This window comes from Sus scrofa, chromosome 12 (genome assembly GCF_000003025.6).
Source record: "Sus scrofa isolate TJ Tabasco breed Duroc chromosome 12, Sscrofa11.1, whole genome shotgun sequence".
Classification (NCBI taxonomy): Eukaryota; Metazoa; Chordata; class Mammalia; order Artiodactyla; family Suidae; genus Sus; species Sus scrofa.
The window spans coordinates 7,474,901-7,502,292 of NC_010454.4; the positions used below are offsets into that span (position 1 = coordinate 7,474,901).

The window sequence follows — 27,392 nt, forward strand, 5'->3', positions numbered from 1 at the left end:
GGAAGGGACAGGATCTGATGTCCATTTAAAATTCCCTGGTGGCTCAGTGGATTAAGGATCTGACATTGTCACTGCCGTGGCTTGGTCGCTGCTGTGGTATAGGTTCGATCCCTGGCCCGGAACGTCTGCGTGCCACCGGCACAGCCTAAATAAATCAATAAAATATATGTGAAAGGTTTAGCCAGGCATGTAGGTGGGACGTAGACTGGAGGTGGGCAGTCAGGAGCCGGGCTGGCCAGTCGTACTGGGAGCCGGTGATGGCTTGGGCCATCTTGGGGGTAGTGGAGGTGGGAGGGGTGGATGGATGGGTCTGGACATATTTAGGAGGTGGAATTGACTGGACTCGATTAGCTGGACACGGCGGGTGAGGGAGGAAGGTAGAGGGTGGGACAGGCGATGAAGGGAGCCCCAGAAGTGCGGGGGTTTGTGGGACGTCACTGTGCCTGGTTTGGGATGGTTGGCGAGACATCAGGTAGAGACGTCCAGCAGGCAAGCGGGCGAGCAGAAAAGCCCGAGCTCAAGAGCTTGATTTAGGCGTCACTGAGGCCAGCGTGACCGTGACACTGCAGGGCTGGGGGCATGAGAGAGCAGACCCAGCCTCGGCGGAGACAGCCTTAGGATCCCCGAAGATGAACATGAAAACCAGCCCAGCTGAACGCGGCCAAGAGGCCACGACGGAGGAAGGACTGGGGCGTCATGGAAGGAAAGAGGGTGTTTCAAGAATGACCAAGTGGCCAACTGTGTCCACTGCCTGCTGGATCCTAACAACCGCCAGCGAGATTTAGGGCTGTAGGTGTCTGGTGGCCAGAGGAGTGTGGGGATGGGCCGGTCGAGGAGGGCGTGAAGGATGCAGCCGTGGAGCCAGTGGGCACAGGGCATCCTCAGAAAGGACCGGAGAGGCAGAGGTGGGGAGGAGCACGATGGTGGGGCACCAGCTGACACACGGAGCGGGGGACACACAGCTGGTACAGGATTGGAGTGGGAGGGCCGTGAATGCCAAGAAGAATGTTCTGGGCTGCATCCCGCAGGTGATGGGCGGTCTTTGGAGGATGTGGGTCGGGGCACGCAAGACCCCACGCATATAACCCGTGTCTGCCCCTCTTCCCGGCCTCTTATCTCACCGACCACCTTCGCCGGGAGGCTGGGGGTGGGATTTACAGACGGTCTCTGCTATTTCACGTCGCCGCCCTTTTGCCCACCTCTCTCCGGCACCTGTGCTGTGCCAACACATCCTTGCCACCTGATCTTTCAGGCTTCAGCATCCGCATCCCCCCAGTATGAATCTCAGTCACGACTCTCACGCACTGTAAGCCTTTGGGCAAACGACCCATCCCTGCCTCAACGTCCCGATCTGTCAAGTGGCCACCATAAAACCTCCCGGGGTTGTCAATGTTCCTGAGATCAAACAGCGGAAGGGTTTGATCAGTGGCTCTATAAATGGAAAGGGTGGCCTGGAAGCCACCGAATAAATCCCAAATCCCGCCTCCCTCCCTCTGCACCTTATTCTTTCTGGCCCCGGGCCTCTTTGGACCCTTCCGAGACATCTGGGCTTCTCTTCCTCAACAAAGCCAGAGCCCATCTGCCCATTACCAGCCTCTTTGGAGATTTATTCGATTCGGCCGCGAGTTTGGACATCTTGTCTGAAAATTGAAGGCTGCGGGTAAGAAAGCTGAAGTGAAGGAATTAGTTATGATGGGCATAAATTGAATTTTAATAGAGATGTACGTGGCATGGAGCCAGTGTACTCAGGCAGAAGGAAGGTAGTAATTAAAAGTTAACGAGTTTAGAAATGTCATAATCCTCGGGGAGGGAGGGGGGAGGGGGGCCGGGAGGAGGAAGAGGCCCCCAGCCAAGCGTGCTGTCCTCCCCCTGACCCGGAGGCCCCTCTTCCCACTGCTGAGGATCCCAGGGCAGGAGGGAGGCTGCAGGGAGTTGCCCACCCCACCCCGCCTGTGTGCACAGGGAGGCCCCCAACGGTGGGGTAGGAGCGGCATTTGAGGGACCCTCCACCCACACCCCCGAGTGGCCAGTAAGGAAGGCAGTATTGGGAGCGGGGTTCTCAGCCTGAGCATTGGGGGGCGGGTGTGTAATTCTCTGTTGTGAGGGGCAGCCTCCCCGGCCTCCACTAAGAGCTACTAGACCCCTCCACACAAAGTGACAACCAGAAATGTCTCCAGATGCTGCCAGCGGTGCCCTGGCGCAGGGGCAGGGGGCTATGTCACCTCCCTTGAGAACCAGTGATGTAGAGCAGGGCACCCGTGTACCCAAAGCCCTCCCGGCCAGAGCCGGGCTCAGGGGCCTGGCATGGGGGGAGGGAAGGGCAAAGGTAGCTGGCCACACACTGGCCCCTCTGGGAGTCTCTCCTGCCCCAAGTAGATCGTCCTTCCCAGGGCACAGAGTTGCTTTTGTCAGTGCTGCATTTGGTCCTCGGTGTGGGACAAGCTGGGCAGGTGCGACAGCCCCATGGCTTAGACGAGGATAGGGGCCGAGGACCTGGGAGGTGCCAGCTCCCAGAATGGCAACACTGTCCTCTGGTCTCTCTGGGCAGTCCTGCTTTTTAAAGCATTGGTGGAGAGCCGAGGCCACAGTTGGAAGGGGTTCTTTGTTACCTGGAGCAGCCCCAGCTCGGTCCCCACGGGTGCCTCCTGAGAGGGTCCTGGGGCCCTGAAGCCTGGCCCAGCCCCCACCCCAGGGTGGTGCCCTCCCCCTCTTTAGGACGGGTCCTTCCTGGACCTGAGGCGATCAACCACAGTCACGGCCTCAGGGTTGGCCGGCGAGTGACAGGAGAAGCCAGGAGACAGGTGGCAGGAGGCAGAGATGCCGCCAGAGAGCCCCGGGGGGCCAGGGCAGGTGATGGGCAGAGCAGGACACAGCTGGCTCCCCAGACCTCGGGGTGACGTTGCAATAATTATGTCAATTAAGATGAATAAGTTCAAAATGTAAGGGGAGAGAAGGGAAGAAAAGGACCAAGAGTCTCTAAAACACTGGCTATCTCAGTTTCCATAGTAACCTATTTCCTTATTGCTCACTAATGGGTCCTGGCTTGGAGAAAGGGGGTGGGCCCCCCACTAGCTGGAGATGGATGGTAGGTATCACCTTGGTGGATGCGAGCTGATGCAGTAGAGGCTGGGGGACATGCCTCCAAGGTTTTGGGGGAGTCGCACAGTCACAGGATGGCTCCCTGGTCCCTGGACCAAGCCCTGTCTTACAGCTGTAGGCTTAAGAGGAGAACTTTTGCTGGAGACGGGGCACAAGTTGTCAGAATTAGAATTCAAGCCCTGGCTCCCTGAGTCTCCATCCAGCACCGCTTGGATTTCGTCAGGTTCCAGGTTATGCTGCGTTCTTGGCACAGGGAAGGCCAAGACCCCAAGATCCGGGTAGATTTCATGGTATTTCCCTCATCAGGCTGAGCATCTCGGGATATGGCTGGGGGGGTGGGGGTCGTTGCCAGGCCCTGTGTCTCCCTCTCTTGTCTATCCTCTTGGATCGCCACTGAGTCCCCTCGTGTCCTTGGGGTTCATAGCATCACCCCGAGGCTTCCCAGCCCTGAGAACCTTGGGGACGGGGCCGGAAGGACGTTTCCATGAAGCCATGGGTTCCCGCCGAAGCTAGGGCCACGAGCTGCTCCCTGTGTCCTCACTTCTGCTGACCCTTGTGCAGCTGGAAGAGTACTCGGGGTGGGGGTGGGGTCCATCCATGGGGAGGGGTCCACGTGTGGGCACCCAGCATGACCCGCCACGCAGGTGCACACATGAGGCCTTGTTATGGAGTTTAATTCTCACTGGGCGGTAGGAGGAGACTGTTATTAGGCTTTCTCATTTTATAAATGCAGCAACTGAGGCCAGGGGGTAAAGTGACACATCCAGGGTCATGCTGCACGTCAGGGGTGGAGTGATGGACGTGGACCCCCTTGCACGGAACAGTCTAGATCACACAAGTGTGCACACAAGCCACACCCTCTCCCCCACCCCCCACCCCCACTTTCCAGCAACTGAGGATTTTCCACAACCAGTCTCCACAGCCCTGGGGACAAGTGGCCAAGTCCGCCCAGACTCCCCAGAGCGCAGAACGGAACATGCAGATGAAGCCTCGCCGCTGCCTTTCGTGAAAGGCTGCAGAGCAAAGCTCTTCTTTGATGAACTGAGGCAATTTATTTCCACCGCGAAGGTAACTTAACATGCAAATTAGGAAGGGTTTGATCATCCATCACCCGAAATTGACGTAGTTGAATTTGGCGTGAATCCCTGGTAACGAATGCACAGAGATGGCCATACGGCGGTGGGCGGGTGATGCCCGAGGTCCTTGGGGAAGGGGGGGCGTGGTCCCCAGCAGAGGCACATATGCTTTTTATCAGGGGCTATTTCAATGCATGAAAATGAGCTGTTCCTTCTCTGTCCCCACACAGCTGGACTGGAGACCTCAGGTTGCCCCAAGAGCCTCCCTCTTTCCTCCTCCTCCTCCAGATCTTCTGGGGACACACCCCCCCCCGCCCCCCGCCACCTTGGCTCTCAGCCAGGACACAAAAACTAATTAGATCTTGACTCAGTTCTGCGCTCAGGCAGGCAAATGGTCTAGACAGATGCCTGGGGAGTTGGTAATGACCCCTGCTTCCTGGGAGCTGCCTTGGTGCCCAGCACGCCCCGCTCCCCAGACCCCTCAGAGACCCATCAGGCCCGTTCATGAGCTTTCTCAGTGGGGGAGGAGCTCAGTGTGTGAGGTTTCTCTGTGTCTTTGTCCCCCCAGAGGAGTCTCTGCTGTGATTCACTTTCTGCTTCCTGACCGATGGGGGGCCAGGGAGTCCGTGACTCTGAACGTCCCACCCCAGCCAAGGAAGAGCCAGCTGCCCAAGTCCCCCAGGGTGCAGTGCCTTCTGGGGTGGGCTTCGAGGAGGGGTGGGGGTTGGAAGCAGGGGGTTCAGCTCCAAGGGGCCACCCCTGGGGGCTGGGAGATGCTGGAGAATTCTCACAGGGAGCAGGCGGGGGCACAGGGGAAGGAGAGGCCATCATGCCCACAGATCAGGGGACAGTGACCGAGAAAGACAGTCTCCCCAGGGGAGATCGGGCACGGGCCCTGGAGGCTGACCCACAGCGCAGCGCGTCCAGAAGCTTCAGCCACTGCAGCTGCTCCTTGACCCTCGACCCCTAGGGAACAAACAGCAGGCAGGAGCCCTGCGGTCAGGAGCCGGCCTAGCCTGGCCCTGCCCACAGCTTCTGGTCCATTACTCCTGCTGTCTAGAAAAGCACCCCAAACCTTAGTCGCTTAGACAGCCATGCTTTGTCCTCTCTGTGCTGGTCCCTTCCGGATGCTCTCCCACAGCTGTGTTCGGTGGAGCTGGACTCGGCAGGGCAGCTGTGCTGCAGGTCTCCTGTGGTTTATCATCCGCCGTGGCCTGGGGGTCAGGGGCCGTGGTCTGAGAGGGTGAATGTGGAAGCTGCAAGGCTCCTGGGGCCTGGGCTTTGGACTATTCCACCACATTCTATGGGTGAAGGCAAGTCACAAGGCCAGGCCAGGTTTGGGGGGGCAGGGGGGCGATGCCACAGCCCACCTGCAAAGCATCAGGACCAACTCTGCAGGCCCCGGCTCCCAAGGTCCAGCCAGTGCCTGGCGGCCCGTGCTGAACACCTATTCCAGACGGCGGCTCACAGGCGGGTCCCCAGGGCCCATTCCCGTGGTTCTAGTCTAGTGCCCCCACCAAGTGTCTCTGAAGTCACCTCCACAGGTGAGCCAGAGAGGATGGAGGTGAATATGCTGGACCAAGGCCAGAGAGGTCAGGGCCCCTGGGACTGGGGGGCCAGCTTGCCTAGGGTCTGAGCAGATGTTGGGATGGGCGGAGGGGAGGGGAGGGGGCTCAGGGCAGCCGCAGCTCAGGCTCTGCTCCTTGGGCTGGCTTGCGGGACCGGAGTTTTGGGCCCAGTGTCACGGGCTGTGACAGGGGGCTGTGGGCAGGCTTTCTCCCAGGACACAGTAAGGGAGTAATAATAACACGAGTAATTCCAGCAGCCGCTAACTCTTCCATGTGCTCACCACACACCTCATGCCAGGCCTGCCCTAATAAACACATCATAGGTATTATCTCAAGCCATCCTCCAGTGTGCCTTGGGACCATAGTGTCGCCAGGGAAAAGCACAAAATCTAGAGGCCACCCTCCAGGGGCTCTGCCACCTACTGGCTGTGTGATCTTGGGCCAGTGACTTCACCTCTCTGTGTCTTGATTTCTTCATCTTTTTCATCTGCCAAATTTGGATAAAATGAATTCTGAGCTCATAGGGCCGTTTAAGAGAAGCGGATGCCTTGTCACATGTAAAGTGCTTAGATCTGCCTGGTTTATTTCTCATAATTATTATTATGACCCCTATTTCATAGATGAGGAAATGGAGGCTCAGGGAGATCAGACAACTTGCCCAAAGTCACAGAGCAAGGAAAAACCCTCCTTCTCCACCTGCGCCCACCGCCCCCTAGAGCATTTGCCCCCAAGCCCCCAGCACATCTCTGGACACTAGCAGTTCTTGGTGCCTGTTCTCTGACTTCAGTGGAAACATGGCCAGGACTCTCCCAAAGGAGACCTAACCCCAAGCCGGGACCAGGGGAGGGCTCAGCTGAGTGCCTGACCCTGGGGACTCAGGAAAGACACAGCGCCACCTGAAGCCTGGCCCCAGGTAGGGAGAAAGGGCACCCGTTCTGACCTTGAGCCAGGCCTGGGAGGGAAGGGGAAGGGCCCTCCCCGCCCTGGCCGAGCTGCCAACAGCAGGCACCGCAGGATGCCAGGGAGGCCTCTTCCCAGCTTCCCCGACCTGACCTGCCCAGGCAAGCTGCGGGGAGCTCCAGGGGACTGTGCTGCCTCCTTCAGCCTAATCAGCATGCATTAATCCCGCAAACATCTGGCCTGGGGAAGCCAGGAGCCTGGTGAAGACAAGGGAGCAGGCTCGGCTGTGCCTGATGCTCAGGCTGGTCGGGCAGAGCTTGGCGGATTCAGAGCATCACCCGCGCTCCATGCCCATCAGATGCTCTGGTCCCAAGTTAAGGCTTCTAAGATGCACGTCGGCCCCAGCCTCCTTAGTATTCATTAGCCATCACCCTGGTGGTAATTAAAGGGGCCACGACAGAGTCATTTCTGCTCTAAAAGGAGCAGACCCTTGTTCCCTCTGCTCCTTGAGTCTCTGAGAAGTCGAGGGGGTGGGAGTAGCAGAAGGAAACGAAGGGAAGGGTCATGGACCCAGCGCCTTTTGAAGCAGGGCATCACAGCAGCCATAACATCTCATCTGCAGTTCCCGTCGTGGAGCAGTGGTTAATGAATCCGACTAGGAACCATGAGGTTGCGGGTTCAATCCCTGGCCTTGCTCAGTGCGTTAAGGATCTGGTGTTGCCGTGAGCTGTGGTGTAGGTTGCAGATGCGGCTCGGAGCTGGCGTGGCTGTGGCTGTGACATAGGCCAGCAGCTATAGCTCCAATTAGACCCCTAGCCTGGGAAATGCCACATGTTACAGGTGTGACCTTAGAAAAGACAAAAAAAAAAAAAAAGGCATGTAATGAAGATGATTGCTCGGGTTCAGGAACATTCGTGGTTAAAGAATGCGTAAAGGCTACAATAAATATGGTACTTGGCCTTCGAAAGAGCCTGAAATTTGCTGGTGGCAGTGGGCGTTGGTGGGTTGCAGCTGGCGAGTTATTGTGCAGGGTGGAAGGAGGGTTGTAAGACCAGACGTGGGTGGGCGAGCTCGTAGCACACATGAGCTGAGATCCAGGGGCGTGCGTGTCCTGGTGACTCTGCAGCTGCTTTTAGCGCGTGCGGTTTTCTGTGTTTACTTAGCGTTTCTTTCGGACAAAAAGCACACAGCAAAGCGAAGCTCAAGGTATGCTCAGGCTGTTCCCTAATAGATCCGTGGCCTCGGAACAAATGCATGTTTTCAAACCAAGCATGAGAGCAGAGCCGCCCTTCCTCGCATTTTCTGTAAAGCAGCTGCCCCTCATTTGCCTATTAACACAGGTGGAGCGCCGCTCCAGGCTTAACGAGGGTCAGCCCCTGGTCCAAGGTCACTAGCATATTAGCAAGTGGTGCAGCTAGGATGGGAGGGAACATCTGAGGCCAAAGCAAGATTCTTAAAGTCTGTCATTCTTTGAGACTGTAGTCAGACTCGTTAGCAGACCTGAGTCAGAGTCGTCTCACAGAAGAGGAAACGGAGCCCCACACCTGCCCCATGCCCCCATCCTCGCCTGAGACGGTCACCTCCGAAGCCTGCCATTCAGACCTTCCGCTCTATGGCCACACGCCCCAGCACAGCTGTCCTAGACCCGGCGCATCGTAGACCCGTCTCCTCATGTGCTACACTCAGGAACATCTTTTATTTATTTATTTATTTGTCTTTTGTCTTTTTAGGGCCACACCCACAGCCTAAGGAGGTTCCCAAGCTAGGGGTTGAACCGGAGCTACCGCTGCCATCCTACGCCACCACAGCCACAGGAACGCGGGATCCGAGCCGCATCTGCAACCTACACCGCAGCTCAGGGCAACGCCAGATCCTTAACCCACTGAGCGAGGTCAGGGATCGAACCTGTGTCCTCCTGGATGCTAGTCGGGTTCGTTAACCACTGAGCCATGACGGGAACGCCTAGGAACATCTTGGATAATATTGTGTTTGTTTCTGGTACACAGCAAGGTGATTCAGTTTATATATACATAAGAGTGTGTGTGTGTGTGTGTGTGTTTATCATGTGTATATATTCTTTTTCATATTCTTTTCCATTAGGTTTGTTATAGGATATTGAATGTCGTGCTACACAGTAGGACCTTGTTGTGCATCCATTCTACATATAACAGTTTGCACCCGCTAACCCCAAACTCCACTCCATCCCTCCCCCACCCCCTTCCCTCTTGGCAACCACAAGTCCGTTCTCTATATCCATGAGTCTGTTCCTGTTTCTGTTTCATGGATGTGTTCATTTGTGACATATTTTAGATTCCAGAGATAAGTGATATCCTATGGTATGTGTCTTTCTCTGGCTTGTTTCACTTCGTATGATCGTCTCTAGGTCCTTCTGTGTTGTTGCAAATGGCATGATTTCATTCTTTGTTACGGCTGAGGGAGATTCCGTTGCACACATGCACCACGTCTTCTGAATCCACTCATCCGTCGATGGGCGTCTGGGCTGTGTCCGTGTCTCGACTGTGGTACACGGTGCTGCTCTGAGCACAGGGGTGCTTGTATCTTTTTGCGTTATAGTTTTGTCCACATATATGCCAAGTGGAATTGCTGGGTTCGGTGGTAGCTCTGTATTTCGTTTGTTGAGGAAACGCCACACTGTTTGCCACAGGGCAGGGGCTGCACCAGTGTATAGTCCTCACCACCCATGTCGGAAGGTTCCACCCCGGGACCATCTTCAATGCAGATCCCGACTCAGCAGGACTGGGGTGGGGTCCAGGATCCTGCGTTTCTAACCTGCGTCCACCCCAGCCTTGGGTCATTCCAGCTTTCCAGCCTCCTTTCTCCCTAAGTCAGGCCACCAAGCCCTGTGGGCCGCACCAGAATAAACTAGGGGACCACCTCCCCAGGCTTTCCAGAAGTTTCCCAGGTCTCCAGCCTCACTCCCCACACACCGCCCCGCCTGCACCTGTTCCCTCAGGAATAAGAGCCACTGTGGCGAGTCCCTGCCCCCACCTCCGGAGCCCTGTCTCAGAGAACCAAGCCCCCACTTGGCTTCTCCTTCGATGGTCCTTCATCTGTGCACGCGATCCACCCGCTCCCTCCTGTAGGATCTGGAGCATCCATCACCTTCCCCCTCTCTCTACTGCTCCCTCGAACCTTCTACCAACACGTAAACGTTTTCAGGGCTCTTGCATCGCTCATAACATGAAGCCCTAGGGACTGACCTCCTTCTGCCCACGTTCTCTCTCTATGTGCTGTCCATCCTGCTCTGCCTTGGCCCAAATCCTGACACTCTCTACGTGCTCCCCCACTTCTCAGTGAGCCTGTGCACACGGCCCCCGAGTCGGGCACCTCCTGAGGTCCGCATGGCAGACACGGTCCACCTTCCCTGGCGCCATCTTCCCTGGTCAGCCCCAGGGTCTCTCCCCTGGTCTCTGGCAAAGACCCAACTGGCCTCCCACCCCTTGGCCTTGACCACTGCCAGTTCACTGTCCACTCTGTAATCAGAGCAGACTTTGTAAAGCGTACATCTGCTTAGTTCATGCGAGGGTTGGCCAGCGTTTTTTGTAAAGGGCCAGATAGGGACCCTTTGAGGCTCTGCGGGCTCAAAGAGTCGGTTGCAACTTTTCAACCCCGTGGTCATAGAAGCAGCCACAGTCAATGCATCAACAGTGAGCATGGCTGGGTTCCAGGGAAACTTTATTTATGGATCCTAAAATTTGAATCTCATAGGATATCCTGAAACATTGCTCCACTTTGGCCTCGTTCAACAATCCAAAACCATAAAAGCTATTCTTAGTACACCTGCTCTGTAACAGGTGAGGGGATGTTGGCTTGGCCTGCGGGCTGAAGGTGGCCGACCCCTCTTTTATATCCCTGCTTCATACCTTCCATAAACCCCCACCGTCCTTAGGAAAAAGCCCCATGTTCTCAGCCTGGCCCCAGGGCCCTGTGGAGACTTGCCCCGGCCACAAGTCCCACCTCTCCCCTGGCCAGTGGCAGATTCAGTGACTCACCGTCCCCGGAATCTCTCTCTCGGATATCTAGTCATCATGCCCGGCACCCCTCTCCCATCCTCGCCTTCGCCTTGTGTCCCGCTTCGGACAGTACCCCCTACCTCCCAAAGCCTCCCTGCCTTCTGCTCCCCCAGCTTCCATCAGCCCTCCCGGGATGCCCCACCCCTCCCCCCACGCACACTGTCGCCAGACCTCACAGTCCCTAGTCTGTCATCCCACCCACACCTGCTGCTGCTCCCATCTCCTTCTGCCTCGGCCTTGGGCTGCAGAGCATCCTCGGAGATTCCTGGGTTACAGGTTCCCTTGCGTCCCTATAAAGAGACGTTAACCTCCACAGCCCCAGGGCCTCAGAACACGACCATATTTGGAAAGGGGGTTGTCTCAGGTGTAATTATTTAAGATGAGGTCATACTACAGTGGTGTCCTTAGAAGAAGCGAGAGAGACACAGAGAGGGGACAGCATATGAGAACTCGGGGAGGAGGTCACAGGAAGACGGAGGCAGGGCTGGAACTGATGGAGCCACAGCCCAGTGATGCCTGCCATCTCCCGAAGCTGGAAGAGGTCTTTTTGAGAGAGACGCAGCAGAGTCAGAGTGAGAGAAGAGATGCGAGGAGAGACGCAGGGGCTGGAAAGATGTGGGGCCAGGAACCTAGGAAGGCAGGCGGTCCCTGGGAGCTGGGAAAGGCGAGGGAAGGGTCCTCCCTCTCCCCTCACCCCCCTGAGGCTCCGGAAGGAAGGCAGCCTTGCAGACACCCTGCAGAGGAAGTCTGAGCTGGCGAACTGTAATAGAATACTCTTTGCATCGTTTTAAGTCATGAAGCTTGTGAGCATTTGTTACAGCCGCTGTAGGAAGCTCATACAGCACAGTGTCTTCCGGGTGGGGATGGAGCCAGAGCCAGGAAGTCTCTTTGATGGGAGGGGAGGGGTGAGTGGATGGGGGTGAGGACAGAGGCACCCCCAGATGTCCCCATGCATTGGGGGACCCTGGCTGCAGGGGAGGCTAACAGCTCCTCGGTGCCACCCACCCCAACCTGGGCAGGTGTGATTAGGAAGCTGCCTCTCCTCCCCGCCCCCCCCCACCTGCGCCCCCCATCGCCCCCAGCCATGGGGGCGGTGCTGAAAGGTCATGAGGTCAGGAAAGGCAGCCTCTCCCTCGGCCACTTTCTTTAAAAATCTAAAGAGACAGATCAGCAAGTTTTAACTCCTTGCACCCCGAATGAGCATTGCCTTCTCCGTCCCTTCATCCCTCTCTGCTCCTGAGGATAAAATGCCATGTCCCGTGTCACTCTCCACTTGGCAAAATCATCCCAGCTGTCATTACTCCTGTCTTTCAGGGAGCAGGCGAGTGTCTCTGAGGAGGCTCTGGGGTTAAGTCAGGGTCTGAGCAAGCATTTCTCTCCCGGGGGTGGGGGGAACTTGGTGCCAAACAAACCTTGGGACCCCGACAGGCGAGGAGGTGGGGGTGGGGCAGGGGCAAGTTTGGGGTCCAACGGGCCTACCATTGAATCTCGGTGGCTGCCCTCAGGCTGAATGACCTCAGGTAACTTGCCTAACTTTTCTGAGCCCTGGTCCCAGGCTACACAATGGGGTAGGAGCCTCCCCCACTGCCGCCCTCTGCCTCCATCAGTGTGAGAACAAAACAAACGGCGGGCATCAGGCAGGTGTTTGCTGGTCCTCGGAACCCCATGCTGGTGTTACTACGCTTGTGATCAGAAGGAGGGGCCCTGCTTCCTCTCCCAGCAGGGACAGTGCCCCCTGCGCTGCATCTCGGCCCCTCGGCTGCCTCCCCGTGCTTCCTCTTCTCCACCTGTCTTCTCGCCCAAAGTCTCTGGGGATCACCCGGCTGATGGAATTCCTTAGGGAATCATTTTCCTTGTTTGTTGAGGGCAGTTCATTGGCCCAGAAGGTCACAGGCTGGACAGTCGCCCTCCCCGTCAGCCCAACCCAGGGCTGTCTCGGTGTTGGTGGCCTCTAGGACACCACTGTCCTTCTCATCGGCCACAGGGCCCCGGCAGCCGGCAGATCCTCGTGGCTTTCCCGGCTGAGCGGAAGGCTTGGAGCTGGCAGGGAGGGGGGCCCTGCGGCGTCTCCGCCTCTGAGACAACCAGCTGTCAGAAGGTGGCCATCCAAGGCCACAGGCTGGGTCTCAGCAGAGCAGCCGCCTTCAGGCCGTTCTGCATCCAGCCCAGCCCGGCCTCAGCCCTCGGCCGCCTGCTTCCTTAAGGGTCTGCAGGGACTGGACCACATCTGTCCTCATCCCCCACACACCCACCCCTCCCACGGCGTCCCTGGGACTTCTCCCAGGCCTGGCTCATTCCCCAACCCGGAGGAGACTTGCTGCTATAAAAAATAACTGCCAGCTTCGTGACTTAACGCAAATGGATTCTCTTACAGTTCTTGAGCTCAGAAGTCCTAAAAGGAAGGCGTCAGCAGGGCTGCATTCCTCCTGGAGCTGGAGGGGAGGGGGTGGCGGGACCCTTTCCCCACCTCTCCCAGCTCCTAGAGGCTACCTGGCTGCCTTGGCTCCCAGCCCCTGCTTCTCTCCTCGCAGCTCTCACTCTCCCTGTGCTGCCTCCCTCTCAGAAGGACCCTCGGGACCACGTTGAGCCTATGGGGTAACCCAGTGGGTCTCCCACCGTAGGGTCCTTGGCTTAATCCCAGCTGCAGAGTCCCCGTTGCCATCTGTAAGCATTTGCCAGAGCTGCCACGGTCAAGGGCCAGGAACCGGGCATCTTCCTACAGACATCTCCTCCCTCGCACTTTGGGAGACCAGAAGTCCGGAGCGCAGGTGTCAGCAGGGCCATGCTGCCTCCGAAGGGGGGGAGATGCGTTCCACGCCTGTCTTCCAGCTTCTGGGGTTGCTGTAGCCCCGGCGCCCTGGGCTTGTGGCTGCGTCGCTCCTATCTCTGCCTCTGTCATCAAACGGCCCCTCCCTGTGAGTCTGCGTCTCTTCTCACAAGGCCACCGTTCGTACTGGAACAACGTCCACCCTAATGACTTCATGTGAACTTGATCACACCTGCTAAGCCCCTATTTCTAGATGAGGTCACATTCACAGGCACTAGGCGCTGGACATCACCTTATCTTTGGGGGAGCACCCAGTTTAACCATTGGACCTTGCAGAGTCAGATACCCCCGGGCTTTGAGCAGTAAGATGCGGACACCTTCGGGGAGCGTGATTGGACCGTCCACACTGGCTGTTTCATTCACTCGTCCCGAGTGTTCGCTGAGAGAGACGATCAGGATGGCGGAGGCGTAGACCTGGCGCTCCTCTCCCACAAACACATTAAAAAAAAAAAAAAACCCATCTGCATGTAGAGTGATTCGCACAGAGCATCTACTGAACACTGGCAGAAGACCTCAGATCTCCAAACAGGGCAAGAGACCCTCTACATAACTGGGTAGAACAAGAGAACAAAAGAGAGAGAGAGAGAGAGAGTGTTCCCTGAAGCATGTATTGTCCTAGATGTGAAGCTGGGGAGCGCGGGACAGCCTGCAGGGCTGGCCTCAGGGACAGTGTACACGTGCGTGGGACATTAAATGGAACGGGGACAGATGCACCAGGTCCGGTTGGTGGAACCTTGACCCAGCCCAGAGGAGAGTCGAGAAAGCTTCCCAGAGGCAACAGCCTGGCTGAAAGCAGAGAAGGTCCCTGTGGGCTGAGGAGCAGCACGTGGCCAGGTGACGGTGGCTGGTTTTCATTCGAAACTGCCAGACGTCTGGTAGCGTTGGAGCCACAGGGGAGCTTTGCACTCCCTGGGGGTGGGGTCTCCATGAATCGGATGCCCGGTGGCCCCCTGGATGCTGCGGGCACTGCAAACACCTGTGTATGAGCAAGTCACTGCCCCCGCATCTCCACTCCTCACCTGCACCGTGGCCAGGGGACCCCGAGCTCGAAAATTCCGGCCACCCATCTGCCTGTGCAGATGCGTTGAGGCCTGAAGGGTGCACAGACCCGCATCTTGGACCCAGCATCCCTTTATCGCCCACATTCTGTCATCAGAGGCGGGGGCTCCTCCCTCTTCCATCCACTGCCCTCCATACACCCTGCAGTCTCCTGGGGATGGGGGGCACCCCCTGGGCCCAAGCATCCCCCCACCACCTTCTTTCCTGTCCACGAGTCCTCACTGTGCTTGGGGATGAGACCAGGGCCCCCTGTGCCGTCCCAGGATTCTGAGGATGGTGTTGCCTCCCCTAAGCCTCACCTGATGCCCCTCCCCCAAGGCTGCAGCCTCCAGACCCCCCCTCCTTGGGCGGGAGCACAGGGGGGCTCCCTTCCTTCCCCAAAGCACCACTAGCAGAAGCTGGTCGTGCGCGGAAAAGACTCTTACTGAAGGCGTAGGAGGAGAATTACAACACTGGGTGGAAACCGCTTAAAATAGCAGACCAGAAATCACGGTTCCTGATTTGCCCTGCCAGCCCCCACGGTCCCCACCGAGGGTTTTCCTACACCATCCTCCCCAGGCCCCATCTAGTCCCTCCTGGGGGTCGCGGGGTTCGCCTCTCTCTTCTCTCCCCCTCCCTGTCTCTCTCTGTCTCTCTGCCTCCCCTCCCTGTGTCTCTGTGCCACAGCCTCTCTCTGTCTTGGTCTCCCCCCCGCCCCCCGTGTCTCTGAGTCTCTGTCTTTTTCTGTCTCTGTATTTCTCTTTGTCTCCCCTCCATGTGTCTCTGTCTCTTTCTGTCCCTGTCTATCGCTCTCCCTGTCTCCCCTCCCTGTGTCTCTCTGTGTCTCTGTCTCTGCCTCCCTCCCCTCCCCCATCCCCCTGAGTTCCGGATCCTCAGGCTGAAGCCCAAGGGAAGACCCCCACGCCCCAGGGGCCATCCACACAACAATTTATTTCCATTCCCGATCCGCCTCACACCTGACCACCTTCTGAAACCCAAAGTCTGGCTAAAGAGTTTTCTGAGCAGCCAGGCCCCCTCCCCCGGGGTCCCCACGGTCCCTAGGCTATTACTCTTAGCAACTGCATCCTCTTTAAGGGGCTCCAGACCAACTTCTCAGGCCCTGCTCAGAAACGCCTCTGTTCCCCCACCATCCACGGTCTGTGTTTGAGGCGGAGGGTGTAGACCACAGCAGAGCCCAAGAAGGAGAGACCCCAGGCTGCTTGGTTTGTGTCCAGTGGAGATGCGTCTGCTCTCTGTGTGGCCCGTGCCTAGGAGCTTCCTAGCTGTGTGACCTGTGGGCCACTTTCTCCATCGCCCTGGGCCCCGTCTGTACGCTGAGGATTCGGTCAGCACGGCGCTCCTACCATATTGAGAGGTGACCTGAGCGGATGAGCGGGAGAGCCCTCCGAACAGAGGCGTTTCTTATCCTGCTAATCGTTGCGCTCACGGTGCAATGGCCCATCGTTATTATCATTTATCTCCTGGTGCCTGTACTTTCCCCTTTAAATCACCCTGAATGGTGTTGCCTTCGTTCCTGCAAAATCTTTGCAAAAGCAACCCCACAAGACAGGGTCCATTTCCAGCCTGTCACCACCTACAGAGCTGTCCCCCTGCTGTAGACAGGGGCACGTGTGTGGCCCAGGTGTCTGAGGACACGCCCACACGAGCACAGACACGCCCTGAAGTGGGCGCCTCGGTGGTTCCCCGGTTCCCGAAAGCCCGCGGGAAGAGGGGAGGAGGCCTGGGTCCCTGGAGCTCTGCTGCCGCTGCCTGGGCGTCCCCCCCCCCCACCGTCCGCAAGGCACCTACAGCAACGCTTGCAGGGAGCTCCCGCTGACACCTCCCACCCCATCCCAGCACAGTCCCCTGATGGAGCAGAGGCCTGGCAGGTGAGAGCTCACACCTCGGCCACGGAGCCGGAGGTGGGCGGGGGGAGAGGCTGGGGGAGCTCTGCTCCCCAAACCTCAGTGCCGCCCCTCTTTTGCCTGCCTCCCCCCTCCACGCAGGGCCGTTGGAGGAAAAAGCCCTGGGACCAGCCAAGGGGCCAGTGTGTCAGGAATCTCGGACCCTGGAAGGTGTGGCTTGGGTGGAAGGGGACCAGCCTGAGCTTGGTCCCTCTCCTGAGCACATCTCAATGGGGTGGCACAGGGCAGGGGGTGAGGGGGCTGTAAAGGCAGGTGGACCTGGTGACCTCGGGTGGGAGTGGCCAGGAATCTGTGTCCCCCTAGGGGTGTTGCCTGTGTGCGCAGGAGTGGGGGGGTGTTTACAGGAGTGAATGAGCATGCATTTATGTGCGTTGGTGTGTGCACAGGTGTGTGCGTGAGTGTGCATATTGTGTGTGTGCACAGGTGTGTGCCTGTGTGAGCATATGTGCACGTGGGCAGAAATGAGTGTGTGCACACAAGTGTGTGTGTACATGTGTGTGCTGAGTACACACGTCTACTGTGAGTGTGGGGGTGTGGGTTGCACAAGTGTGTGTCCCCAACATGTACACGTGGGCACGAATGTGAGCCACCCTTCCCCCTGTGTGAGCATCACACGTGCATCCCTGGCTTCTGATTTACAAGCGAGGACAACACAAGGAGAGCGTGCCTATTATTTCTGGTGTCCGCATCAGCTCCTGACAGCTTTGTGGAATTGAAATATCTTATTTAATGTGAGTAAGAATCATTTTAAATATCAACTGTGACACTCAAGGACTCGAGCCAAAAAGGGCATTGTGTGTTTCCCCGAGTGCTGGAGAAGACGCCGCATTTTCAGGTGGTTATTTCTCCCCTGTCCAGCTTGTGTCTCTAAAAACCTGATTCTCTGTCCCCCCGCCTTGTGGCCACGTGCCTTCTGCCCTGAGCCCAGCCCTTCCTCTAGGAGGAATGGACCTCGCTGCCCAGGTCCCGCGGGTTAAATCAGGACCCTCTGTGACGGGGCAAAATGGACAGTGTGGATTCTTGTGTGTCTTCCTTTCTTTCCACCCCGGCCCCAAGGCCAGCCCCCATGACTCTCTAACCCCGGAGACCTGCTCCCTTTGACCGTCTAAGGGGAGTGAGGCAAGCTCCTCCCATCCAGGAGATTCCTGGCTGCCCTGCAGTGTCAAGAGCCTGCGGAAGCTCTAAGTGCAGTTGTGGGAGGGTCTCAAGACATCGTGTCATGTGCACGAAGCAGGGAGCAGGACAGCACGTCCAGGGTCCAGGAGGCCGTGTCTCCTGCTGAAAGGGGGAGGGATTATAAATTCGCATTTCCTCACAGTAGCCTAAGAAATTCTGAGAGGGTACTCAAGAAATGGTAACAGTGGTTTCCTCTGTGCGTGTGCGTGTGCGTGCGTGTGTGTGTGTGTTGGAGGTGAGACATGACCAGGCAGCTGGGATGAGAGAGATGCGTACTGTGTAGTTTCTCTTTTGTTCTTTGAATTTTGAATCCTGGGAGTATATGTCCCATAAGAAATCGGTAAATAAGCAGCGCTTTGCAGGGGTCTAGAGGCAGGTGAGTCCAGGTGTTCCCAGGCCCTGGAGCCACGCCCCTGAGACTGTCCCTCATTGGATGGAGAAGGAGATGACAGGTCAGCCAGGATGAGGATCTAGACAGAGGTGACCAAGAGGCTGGAGCTCAGACTGACAGAAGAGAGGCTCACTAGGTTCAAGGGGCTGAGGGGACAGATTTGGGAAGGGAAGGTGTCATTCATTCCCTTGCTATCCCCAGAGTCCCCAAGGGGGGAGGGCAAGAGGACACAGTCTGCTGGCAGCTTAGGGACAGAGGTGAAGACCCCTCCACCAGTGGGAAGGATGAAACGACCAAGGGAGGTGGCAAACCCTTCACTGGTGGCTGGGGATGGTTGGGGTTCATGTCCATGGGGTGTAGTGAAGCATTTGCCAGGCCAGGAAATCTGTGCTCCCCTGATACTTAGCCCAGAGCCACTCACTCAGGTAGGGAGCAGGGTCCTTCCACACCCTCTTCGTCCTTCTCTCTGAACTTTCCACCTCACTCAGGTACCTTCCACTCTCCACCAGTGACTCATACATGTCCTCCCTCATGTGACAAACCCTTGTGTAACACCTGCCGTGTGCCAGGCTTGCAAGTCCAGGGCTCCCATCAAAGACGGGCATGATTGAAATAACCTAAGTGTCCATCAACAGATGAATGGAGAGAGGATATGTGAGATAGCTATATATATATATATATATATATATATATATATATATATATATATATATAATGGAATACTACACAGCCATGAAAAAGAATGAAAATTTTTGCCATTTGCAGCAACATGGATGGACTTGGAGGGTGTTATGCTATGTGAAATAAGTCAGGCATAAAAAGACAATTACTAATGGTATCATTTATATGTGGAATCTAAAGAACACAACAAACTAGTGAATATAACAAAAAAAACAGACTCACAGCTCCAGAGAACACAACCCCTGGTTGCCAGTGGGGAAGCGGGGAGGGGCAATATAGGGGTAGGAGAGTAAGAGGTACAAACTATTAGGTATAACATAAGCTACAAGGATCTATTGTACAACACGAAGAATGGAGCCAATATTTTATAATAACTGTAAATGGAGTATAAGCTTTAAAAACTGTGAATCACTCTATTGTACGCCTGTGACATGTAATATCGTACAGTAACTATACTTCAATTTTGAAAAAAAAAAAAAAAAACAGTTCCCTGGTGGCTCAGTGGGTTAAAGATTCAGCATTGTCACTGCTGTGGCTAGGTCTCTGCTGTAGCACGGATTCCATCCCTGGCCTGGGAACATTCTCATGCCACAGGTACGGCCAAAAAAAGAGGTAAAATAAATTAAAATGTTAAGTTTTAGGAGTTCTGCTGTGGCAGAGTGGGATTGGCTGTGTCTCTGGAGCCCTGAGATACAGATTCGATCCCCTGCCTGGCACAGAGGGTTAAGGATCCAGCTTTGCTGCAGCTGCGGCTCAGATCTGACCCCAGCCAGAGAAAAATGTTTAAACAGCCATTATTGTCCCCATTTTATAGGTGGTAAAACGGAGGCTTGCAAGGTCCCATAACTTGCCCAGGCCACACTCCTCTAAGAAAGCACAGAAGGGAAAGTCAAGCCTAATTTTCCGTATGTCAGAAGCCCTGGCACTCTCTCCAATGCCAGGCTCTGTCTTGACCAATCAGGTGTGCACCCTCCTGCAGAGGGTATTTCGTCCATCCCCAGAGCTCATCCAGTTCCCTGCCAGGCCTGCAGCCACAGGTGGCTGGGGCAGGAGAGAGCTGTAGGCTGTGTGTCCTGAGGGCCCGGAGGAAGCTGTTACTGTCTTTATCACGGATGCTGGCGATGCTGACAGTGCTGGATTTGCACACCGAGATGCAGGCCAACGGCCTCTTCCACCTGCCTGGGAGGCAATTTGGTTGGAGTGAAGCGAGTTTCCCTGGTAGGAAAGGCAGCAGGCGGAACTGTTACTTTAAATAATGTTGCCTGCAAGCCAGAGGTAGGTCTCCCAGGCCGGGGAGCACCAGACCGGGAGAAGGGCTGCATCCCGCACTCTGCCCAGCCAAGGAGCACCCGCCGTCCCCACAGTGGAGGCTAAGGGGAGGCCCAGAGCCAGCCCTCCTCTGCTGGCTCCAGAGAGGGGCCGGCCTGCAGCCAGCTGGCCTTCCTCAGGGCCCCAGGTGGGGCCTGGGGCTTCCTGGCTGAAGCAAATGAACATAGAGTTTTCTGCAGAAATCTGCTTTTATGGAGTTCCCTGCTGGCTCAGCAGGTTAAGGATCCAGCATTGTCACTGCAGTGGACTGGGTTGCTGCTGTGTGCAGATTTGATCCCTAGCCTGGGAACTTCCACATGTTGCTGGCACGGCAAAGAAAGAAAGAGAGAGACAGAGGGAGAGAGAGAGAGAGAAAGAGAAAGAGAGAGAGCAAGAAAGAAAGAGAAGAAATCTACTTTTATTAAGTTGAAATTTCACCACGTCGCTGACATCGGCAGACAAACACAGATGCAAAGAGTCCCTGGTGTCTTTTTGATAATATATACTGAAGTTATATGCTCAAAGTGCATTTTTAAATTTTATTTTAAAAGCAAAAGCAATATATGCTTACGATAAAGAACATTCTGGTGGCATAGAAAGACATAAAATCGAAAAGTAGAAGTTGCCCCCTCTGTGTCCCCAGTATCTCTCCCAAAAGATCATGACGTGTTTGGGAATATCCATCCTGAAAAAATGCATGTACATGTGGTTACGTGTGTGCAAATAGAAACAAATATATTCCCTCTTCGCCCCTTGGTATCACACCATTTACACTATTCTTTGAGCTTTTTGTTGTTTTTTTAATTTTTTTTGCTCACAAACTCAATTATTTTTATTGGCCAGTTGGACAAAGGGTTTGGTAGCTTGTATCAATAGCAACTTATAAGTGATAAGAATATGACTGTTCTCGTGCCTAAAATTTTGGCTGTGACATTGTTTAACCTCTTACTTCGTCATGTTTTTATTTCCATAAACATCCCCCCTTTCCGGCTTCGACTTCCTCTCCATGCTTTATGCATCTCGGAGACCGTTCTAGCTCATCCTATGCAGGTGTTCCTTGTTCATGCTGTGGCCGCAGCATCATTCATTGATTCAGCTCAATTTTTGATGGATGTTTACGCTGCTTCTAGTTTTTGTCTCTGCCTCTACAAGCAAAGCCACTGTGAACAGCTTTCCACCTGTTTTTCCCCACATTTTTACAAGTACATCTCAAAGGCCAGCTCCCTGGAGTGCAGCCTCGGCATCAAAAGACTTGACTATTCTTTTTGATCAATCAATATATTTATTTTAATTTTCATTATTTTTTAAACCATGCCCACGGAGGTTCTAGGATCCAGCTCACGCCACAGAAGTGACAGTGCCAGATCTCTAACCGCTACACCACCAGGGAACTCTTTGACTTTTCTTTTTTTCTTTATATGACTGAACCTGTGGCACATGGAAGTTCTCAGGCTAGGGGTTGAATTGGAGCTGCAGCTGCCGGCCTTCGCCACAGCCACAGCAACATGGGATCTGAGCCCCATCTGTGACCTACACCACAGCTTACAGCAATGCCTGATCCTTAACCAACTGAGCGAGGCCAGGGATCAACCCGCATCCTCATGGAGACTGCATCAGGTTCTTAACCCACTGAGCCACAATGGGAACTCCTCCCTGACTATTCTTATTTTGATAGATTTTGCCCCAAAGGCTGGACCAGTTTGCGCTTTCACCAAGTGATCTAAGATCAGCCTCCCCTCCCTCTCGCTCTTGCTGTGGGTGTAATTGTACAAGAAAATCTTTGGCAGTCGGGTATGTGAATATGGTCTGTTTTTATTGGACTTTCTTTCATGGTGACAGAGGCTGAGCATCTTTTTGTGAGTTTGGCCATTTCTGTTCATTTTCCTCTCTCTGGTGCTTTTTAATAATATCTGATTCCATTTTCAAAGATAGAGAGCTTTTCCAGCCAATCTCCCCTTCCATCTTCTCTCTCGGGTCACCCCATCACATTTCAGACCAGACAGCTTCCCCCGCGCTTCCCCCGCCCCCGAGGGAGTGATGGGGCCGAAGCAAGAGAGATGAGCTGGAGGAAGGTATAGAGGGAGAGCAGGGAATTTGCCAGATCGTGGAGGCCTCCTATCTCCTCCTCATCTTGCTGTGCACAGGAGCCAGCAGCAGATCAGAGCTGCAGCCGGTGGCAGAGATAAGAGACCTGGACGGCCAGAAGGTTCTGGATAATGCTGCAGAGTCGGTGCGGGCTGTGTACACACCCCCCTGAGAGTCTGGGGCACGGGTAGTCCCAGGATGGAAGGTGGGGCTCTTTGGGGTACAGTGTCAGTGTTGAGCTGGTTAGGCATCAGCAAGGCTCTGTGGCACCCTGTCCTTGTCCCTTACTGCCTGTGAGACCACAGGTCAATGACGAGACATCTCTGAACCCCAGTTTCCTCTCGTCTAGAATGAGGGGCCTGTGAAAGTGTCGCCTCCATAGGATTAGCAGGGAGGTTAAGTGAGAGACTCTCATATTCAGACCCACGAATTTGCATCCATCCATATCAAACGAGAAAAGTGAAGCGAGCATAGTGAGCGTGGCATACAATTTCACTTTAAATTATATTAAAATGGCTTTTCTGCTGAGATCACATGTCTTTTTGTGTGTGTGTGATCTCCCAAATGTCCTTTTTAAATACAATATTGACCATTTCTATTTCTTTTTCTCTCCCGACCTGTATCATTTTGTTGCTGCTGCTGCTGCTGCTGCATTTGCTCGATGGTTTGCCTGTTTTTTTGTTTTGTTTTGTTTTTTGTCTTTTCTAGGGCCACTCCCACGGCATGTGGAGGTTCCCAGGCTAGGGGTCTAATCAGAGCTGTAGCCACTGGCCTATGCCAGAGCCACAGCAACGTGGGATCTGAGCCGGCATCTGCAACCTACACCACAGCTCACAGCAACACCAGATCCTTAACCCACTGAGCAAGGCCAGGGATCGAACCTGCAACCTCATGGTTTCTAGTCAGATTTGTTAACCACTGCGCCACGAGGGGAACTCCTGCCTGTTTGTTTTTTGGCTGGTCGGTTTTAATGGTCTTACTTGGCCAAGGAAGAGGTTGACAGTCTCAGGTCTGGCCCCATTTTTTTTTTTTTTTTTTTCAGTGTTACTGGCCCTTGCTATCCAACAGCCTGAGAGCTGCTGGGCAGAGTGAAGGAATGAATGACATGCTCAGTCCAGCATTTGGAGCATAGACAGTGCTCAGAAAGTGGTAGCCGTTTGTTTCATCATTGTGAGATGATGATGCTAATATAATAGACACTGGCTAGAGCTCATGTAGAAGCAAATTTGGCAGCTCCTAGGAATAAGGGGACTCTGTCCCAAGGTCAGCAGAGCCTAGGAGCAGGCGACATTGAACTTGACCACCAGGTCAGCTGGGCAAACCCTAGGGCACCAGTGATGGAGAGTTATATCCTAGGCACAATCCCCTGGCTCCTCTGAGGTCCCTGTTGGACCATTCACTGCCCAGGGATCAGAAAGGTGATCATGGGGTGGGTGCCAGGGGAACTAGCCCCCTCCATCCCAGGGAGCACCCACCACCCACCCGGTCCCTCTGCCAGAAGCTTCTCTCAGTGACCCAGCCTGGCCTCCTCCATCCTCTCAGCCTGGGCAGCACAGCACATGCCAGCTCTCCAGCTGCCTGTCCCCCAACACCAGCCTCTGCCACTTTGGGGGCCAGTGACATGCTCCCAAAGCTGGATCCCCTGGGGCCTCCCTGGGTTCCTGCATCCTGGCCCCAGAGCCCACATGTACAGAAAGCCAACCTGCCCTGCCCAGAGGCTTTGCCTTTTCCGTTCACGAAGCTATAATGACGGAGGATGCAAGGCACTGGGGGAAGCGTGTAAACTTCCCTGCCTCAGTCACCTCCATCCATTTAAGTTAGTCCTGGCCCGGCTAAAGTGAAATGCCCCCACCTTTCTCAGTCATCCAAGTCACAGGCAGGGGGTGGACAGTGGCCTCCAACAGACCCCACACAGTCCTGGGAGGGTGGTCACGGCCGGGTCAAGGGCTCCAGCATAATACCTCCCATGCTTGGCAGAGTGCGGGTTCCTTCCTGGGCACCTGAGCAAAAGCCTTTGGGAGGGACCTTCCTAGGGAAGCGGGCTGTTTGTGATCCCCTGACACAGCCAAGAGTCAAGAGCTTTCTGGCACCCTTCCTTATGGAAGAGGGTGATGTGGCAACCTCTGCTCTCTGACCCCGGCTTGACCTCTGCCTTCCTACTGCTGCCCACTGACTAGCTCACGGGCTGTCTCCTCTTCCCGTAGGTACATGATCACCAGCCTGGACCGCACCCATGCTGGCTTCTACCGCTGCATCGTGCGTAACCGGATGGGGGCCCTGCTGCAGCGGCAAACGGAGGTCCAAGTGGCCTGTGAGTACAACAGGCGGGCGGGGGCAGGGCAGGGTGGGGCCGATCGTGAAGCAGGAGAGGGTCTGCAGAGTCCTCACCCACCAGCCACGTGCCAGATAGAGCCAAATCCCAGCCACGGCTTTCCGTGACCATTGGTTTCACTCTCGTTGGTTCCAGCATCACTGGTTCCATGCCCATTGGTGTCGTGCTCATTGGGTCTGTGCTCGTTGGTTCTATACCCATTGATTCCATGCCCATTGGTCCCATGCTGATTGGTTCCCTGCTCATTGGTTCAGTGCTCATTGGTCCTGTGCCCATTGGTTCATGTCCATTGGTTCTGTGCTCATTTGTTCCATACCCATTGGTTCCATGCCCATTGGTTCCCTGCTTATTGGTTCCATGATCACAGGTTCCATGCCTATTGGTCCATGATCACTGGTTCCATGCCTATTGGTCCCATGATCACTGGTTCCATGCCTATTGGTCCCATGCCCATTGGTCCCATGCTCATTGGTTCCATGCCCATTGGTTCCATGATCACTGGTTCCCTCTCATTGGGTGCTAACAGTGGCCCTTCCTGCCACCCGGGCCAGTGCCATCAACTTAAAGTTGATAGAACCAAGGCCCCAAGAGGTGACAGGAACTTTTCAGGCCACACCACTGCCCACTTCCCTCTGAGGACTGACACACACCTCTGCCGACTCTGAGTTCACACTCTTTAGATAGGACCAGCTGCTTCCTTTTGGAAAAGGAGGCCCTGTCACCTGCTTCAAAGGTCTCTAGGGTTGGCCTTAAACTTGGGGGATCTTTGTCATGGCAGACCTCCCGAGGTCTTCTTGGTGACTGCCCCACCTCCCTCATGACCTTGACTTTTCCATCCTCCAGCTGGCTCAGCCCTGGAGTAATAAAAGCACGGGGTCCCTACAGTCTCAGGGGCCCATAACTCTAAGAGGGATTGGGGCAGTGACAAGTCGGAGTTCCCGAGAAGGCCAGGCACGCAGAGGGTAAAGTAATAGACCCCACTGAGCCTTTGGGGCCACAGCCTTCCCCCATTGCCACTGAGCCCCGGGGGGCCTTCTTCAGATGGAAGGAGAAAGAGAAGCTTCAGAAGAACCCAGGGGCCTCCCGGGGGCCAGGGCACCCATCAACACCATGCCCCCTCCCAGACCTGCCCCCCATTCTTCTTTTTTCTTCATTTTTTAAACGTTTTATTGAAGCATAGCTGCTTTACGAGGTTATGACAATTTCTGCTGTGTAGCAAAGCGATTCAGTGATACGTGTACACACATCCATTCTCTTTCAGATTCTTCTCCCACATAGATTATGGCAGGACACTGGGTAGGTTTTCCGCTGCCCCCCCCCCTTCTGACATAGCTGCTCTGTGCCAGAAATGAGCCCCACCGTGGGCCGTCTCACACTAGGATTTTTAATGGGGAAAGGGCCAAGGTTGCACAGTGGGCTACAGGGGAGTGTGGAAAGCCTTAATGAGGCTGAATTTTTTTTTTAAAGAGGACACCCTCTCATCCAGGGCCCGCCGGGGCTTGACTCTGACTTAGTACAGGAGGGAGCTCAGTCCTCAGAGGGAAGTGGGCAGAGAAATCCCGACCCAACCTCGAGTGAGGCAGAGAGTGTTTCCCATAATTATGGAAAACAAGCGTGATCAGGAGTGGGGGACGGATTGTCCCGTAAATCAGCACTAAAGGCCACTCACCTTACTGGAGGAGCGGAAAGCCCTGAATTAAAATGATGGATCAGGGCTGCTGTCAGCACGGGAGGTCTCCCACCGAGCTTCATGTAGTCCAGCGGTGCAGGGGTGGCTGTGCATCAGCCTCTAGAGAGACTGTGCGCGTGTGTGTGTGTGTGTGTGTGTGTGTGTGTGTGTGCGCTCACACATGCAGCTGGAAATGGCTTTTTAGGACACCAGTCAGTCTAGATTGTCAGGGAAAGTGGGGTGTCTGTTCCAAATCTTTGACTCACAGGACCCATGGAACATAGGACAATAGGAACTCTCTGGAGTTGAAAGCCCCTGAGAGGAGTTGACAGCCTCCCCTGGGCGGGCTCTGCTGACCAGACCCAGAAAGGAAGGGACCCGGTGTCGGTGTGGCCGAAGTGCTCTTTGCTGGGCTGGGCCGGGGATCCAGGACCCAGGGCCCCTCCCCCCTCCTCACCTGCTTGTTCCTTCTCAGGTGAGGATGCTTCCGGGAAACGAGGCCGGCAGGTACATGGGTCCTGTCCCCCCACCCACAGGTATTCTCCTACCCCCAAGCTGAGGGGTGGCTTGTGACCAGGCCCGTGTGCAGAGCAAACAAGAAGGTGCCCTGATGGTGGGCAGAGGGACCCGGGCGCACCTGGGATTCCGCACGCTGCAGAGAAGGGCTCAGACCGACCTGGGCATGAGAGGAGGCTGAGATGAGCTGCCCAACACCCTAACCACTGGCCCGGGCACAGACCCCTGGGGGTGAGGGCACCCTGAGCTCCCCCTCCCCACATTATGTGTTCATGGGTCCCGGACCACTCCAGGTGATGCTGGCAGGAATGACCCCAGGTAGCAGTGACATGCAAGGCCTGGGTCAGACCCAGGAGGGAGCCTGGGGACTCTGCAGTTGCTGAGATGCTGTGTGGGGATGCGGGTTGGGAGGGAGGGTATCTGACAGCGTTGGCAGGCTGCCCAGCACCACCAGAGGCTGTGTGCTTAAGGAAGAGGGTGGGCTTTGGTGCCAGACAGACCCCACTGAAATCCTGACTGCCTTCCATCACTGCGCGACACCAGGGAAGTGAGTGACCCTCTCTGAGCCGTCCCCAGCTCCGGTTCCTCAGCTCTAACATGTGTCTGGTTCACCTACTCCCTAGGCTTTGCCCTTCCTTAAGCTCATATGTACTGATGAGCCTAGCAATGCCCGCAAATAATACACGCTATCAGCGGGAGCAAATGCTACAGTGAATTTCTACATTAGCACCTTCAAGAAGGAAGAAACAGGCCATGGAGTGGTAATG

The 27,392-nt window shown here is 55.4% G+C and overlaps 1 protein-coding gene across 1 annotated transcript in view; it reads left to right on the forward strand.

Annotated features, from left to right (window-relative positions):
* Positions 1-27,392, forward strand: part of SDK2 (sidekick cell adhesion molecule 2) — a 285,180-nt gene that overhangs the window by 142,849 nt on the left and 114,939 nt on the right. The window contains 1 exon segment of the mRNA XM_021066690.1: positions 24,313-24,419. Coding sequence (XP_020922349.1) covers positions 24,317-24,419 — 103 coding nt within the window. The 5' untranslated portion in view covers positions 24,313-24,316.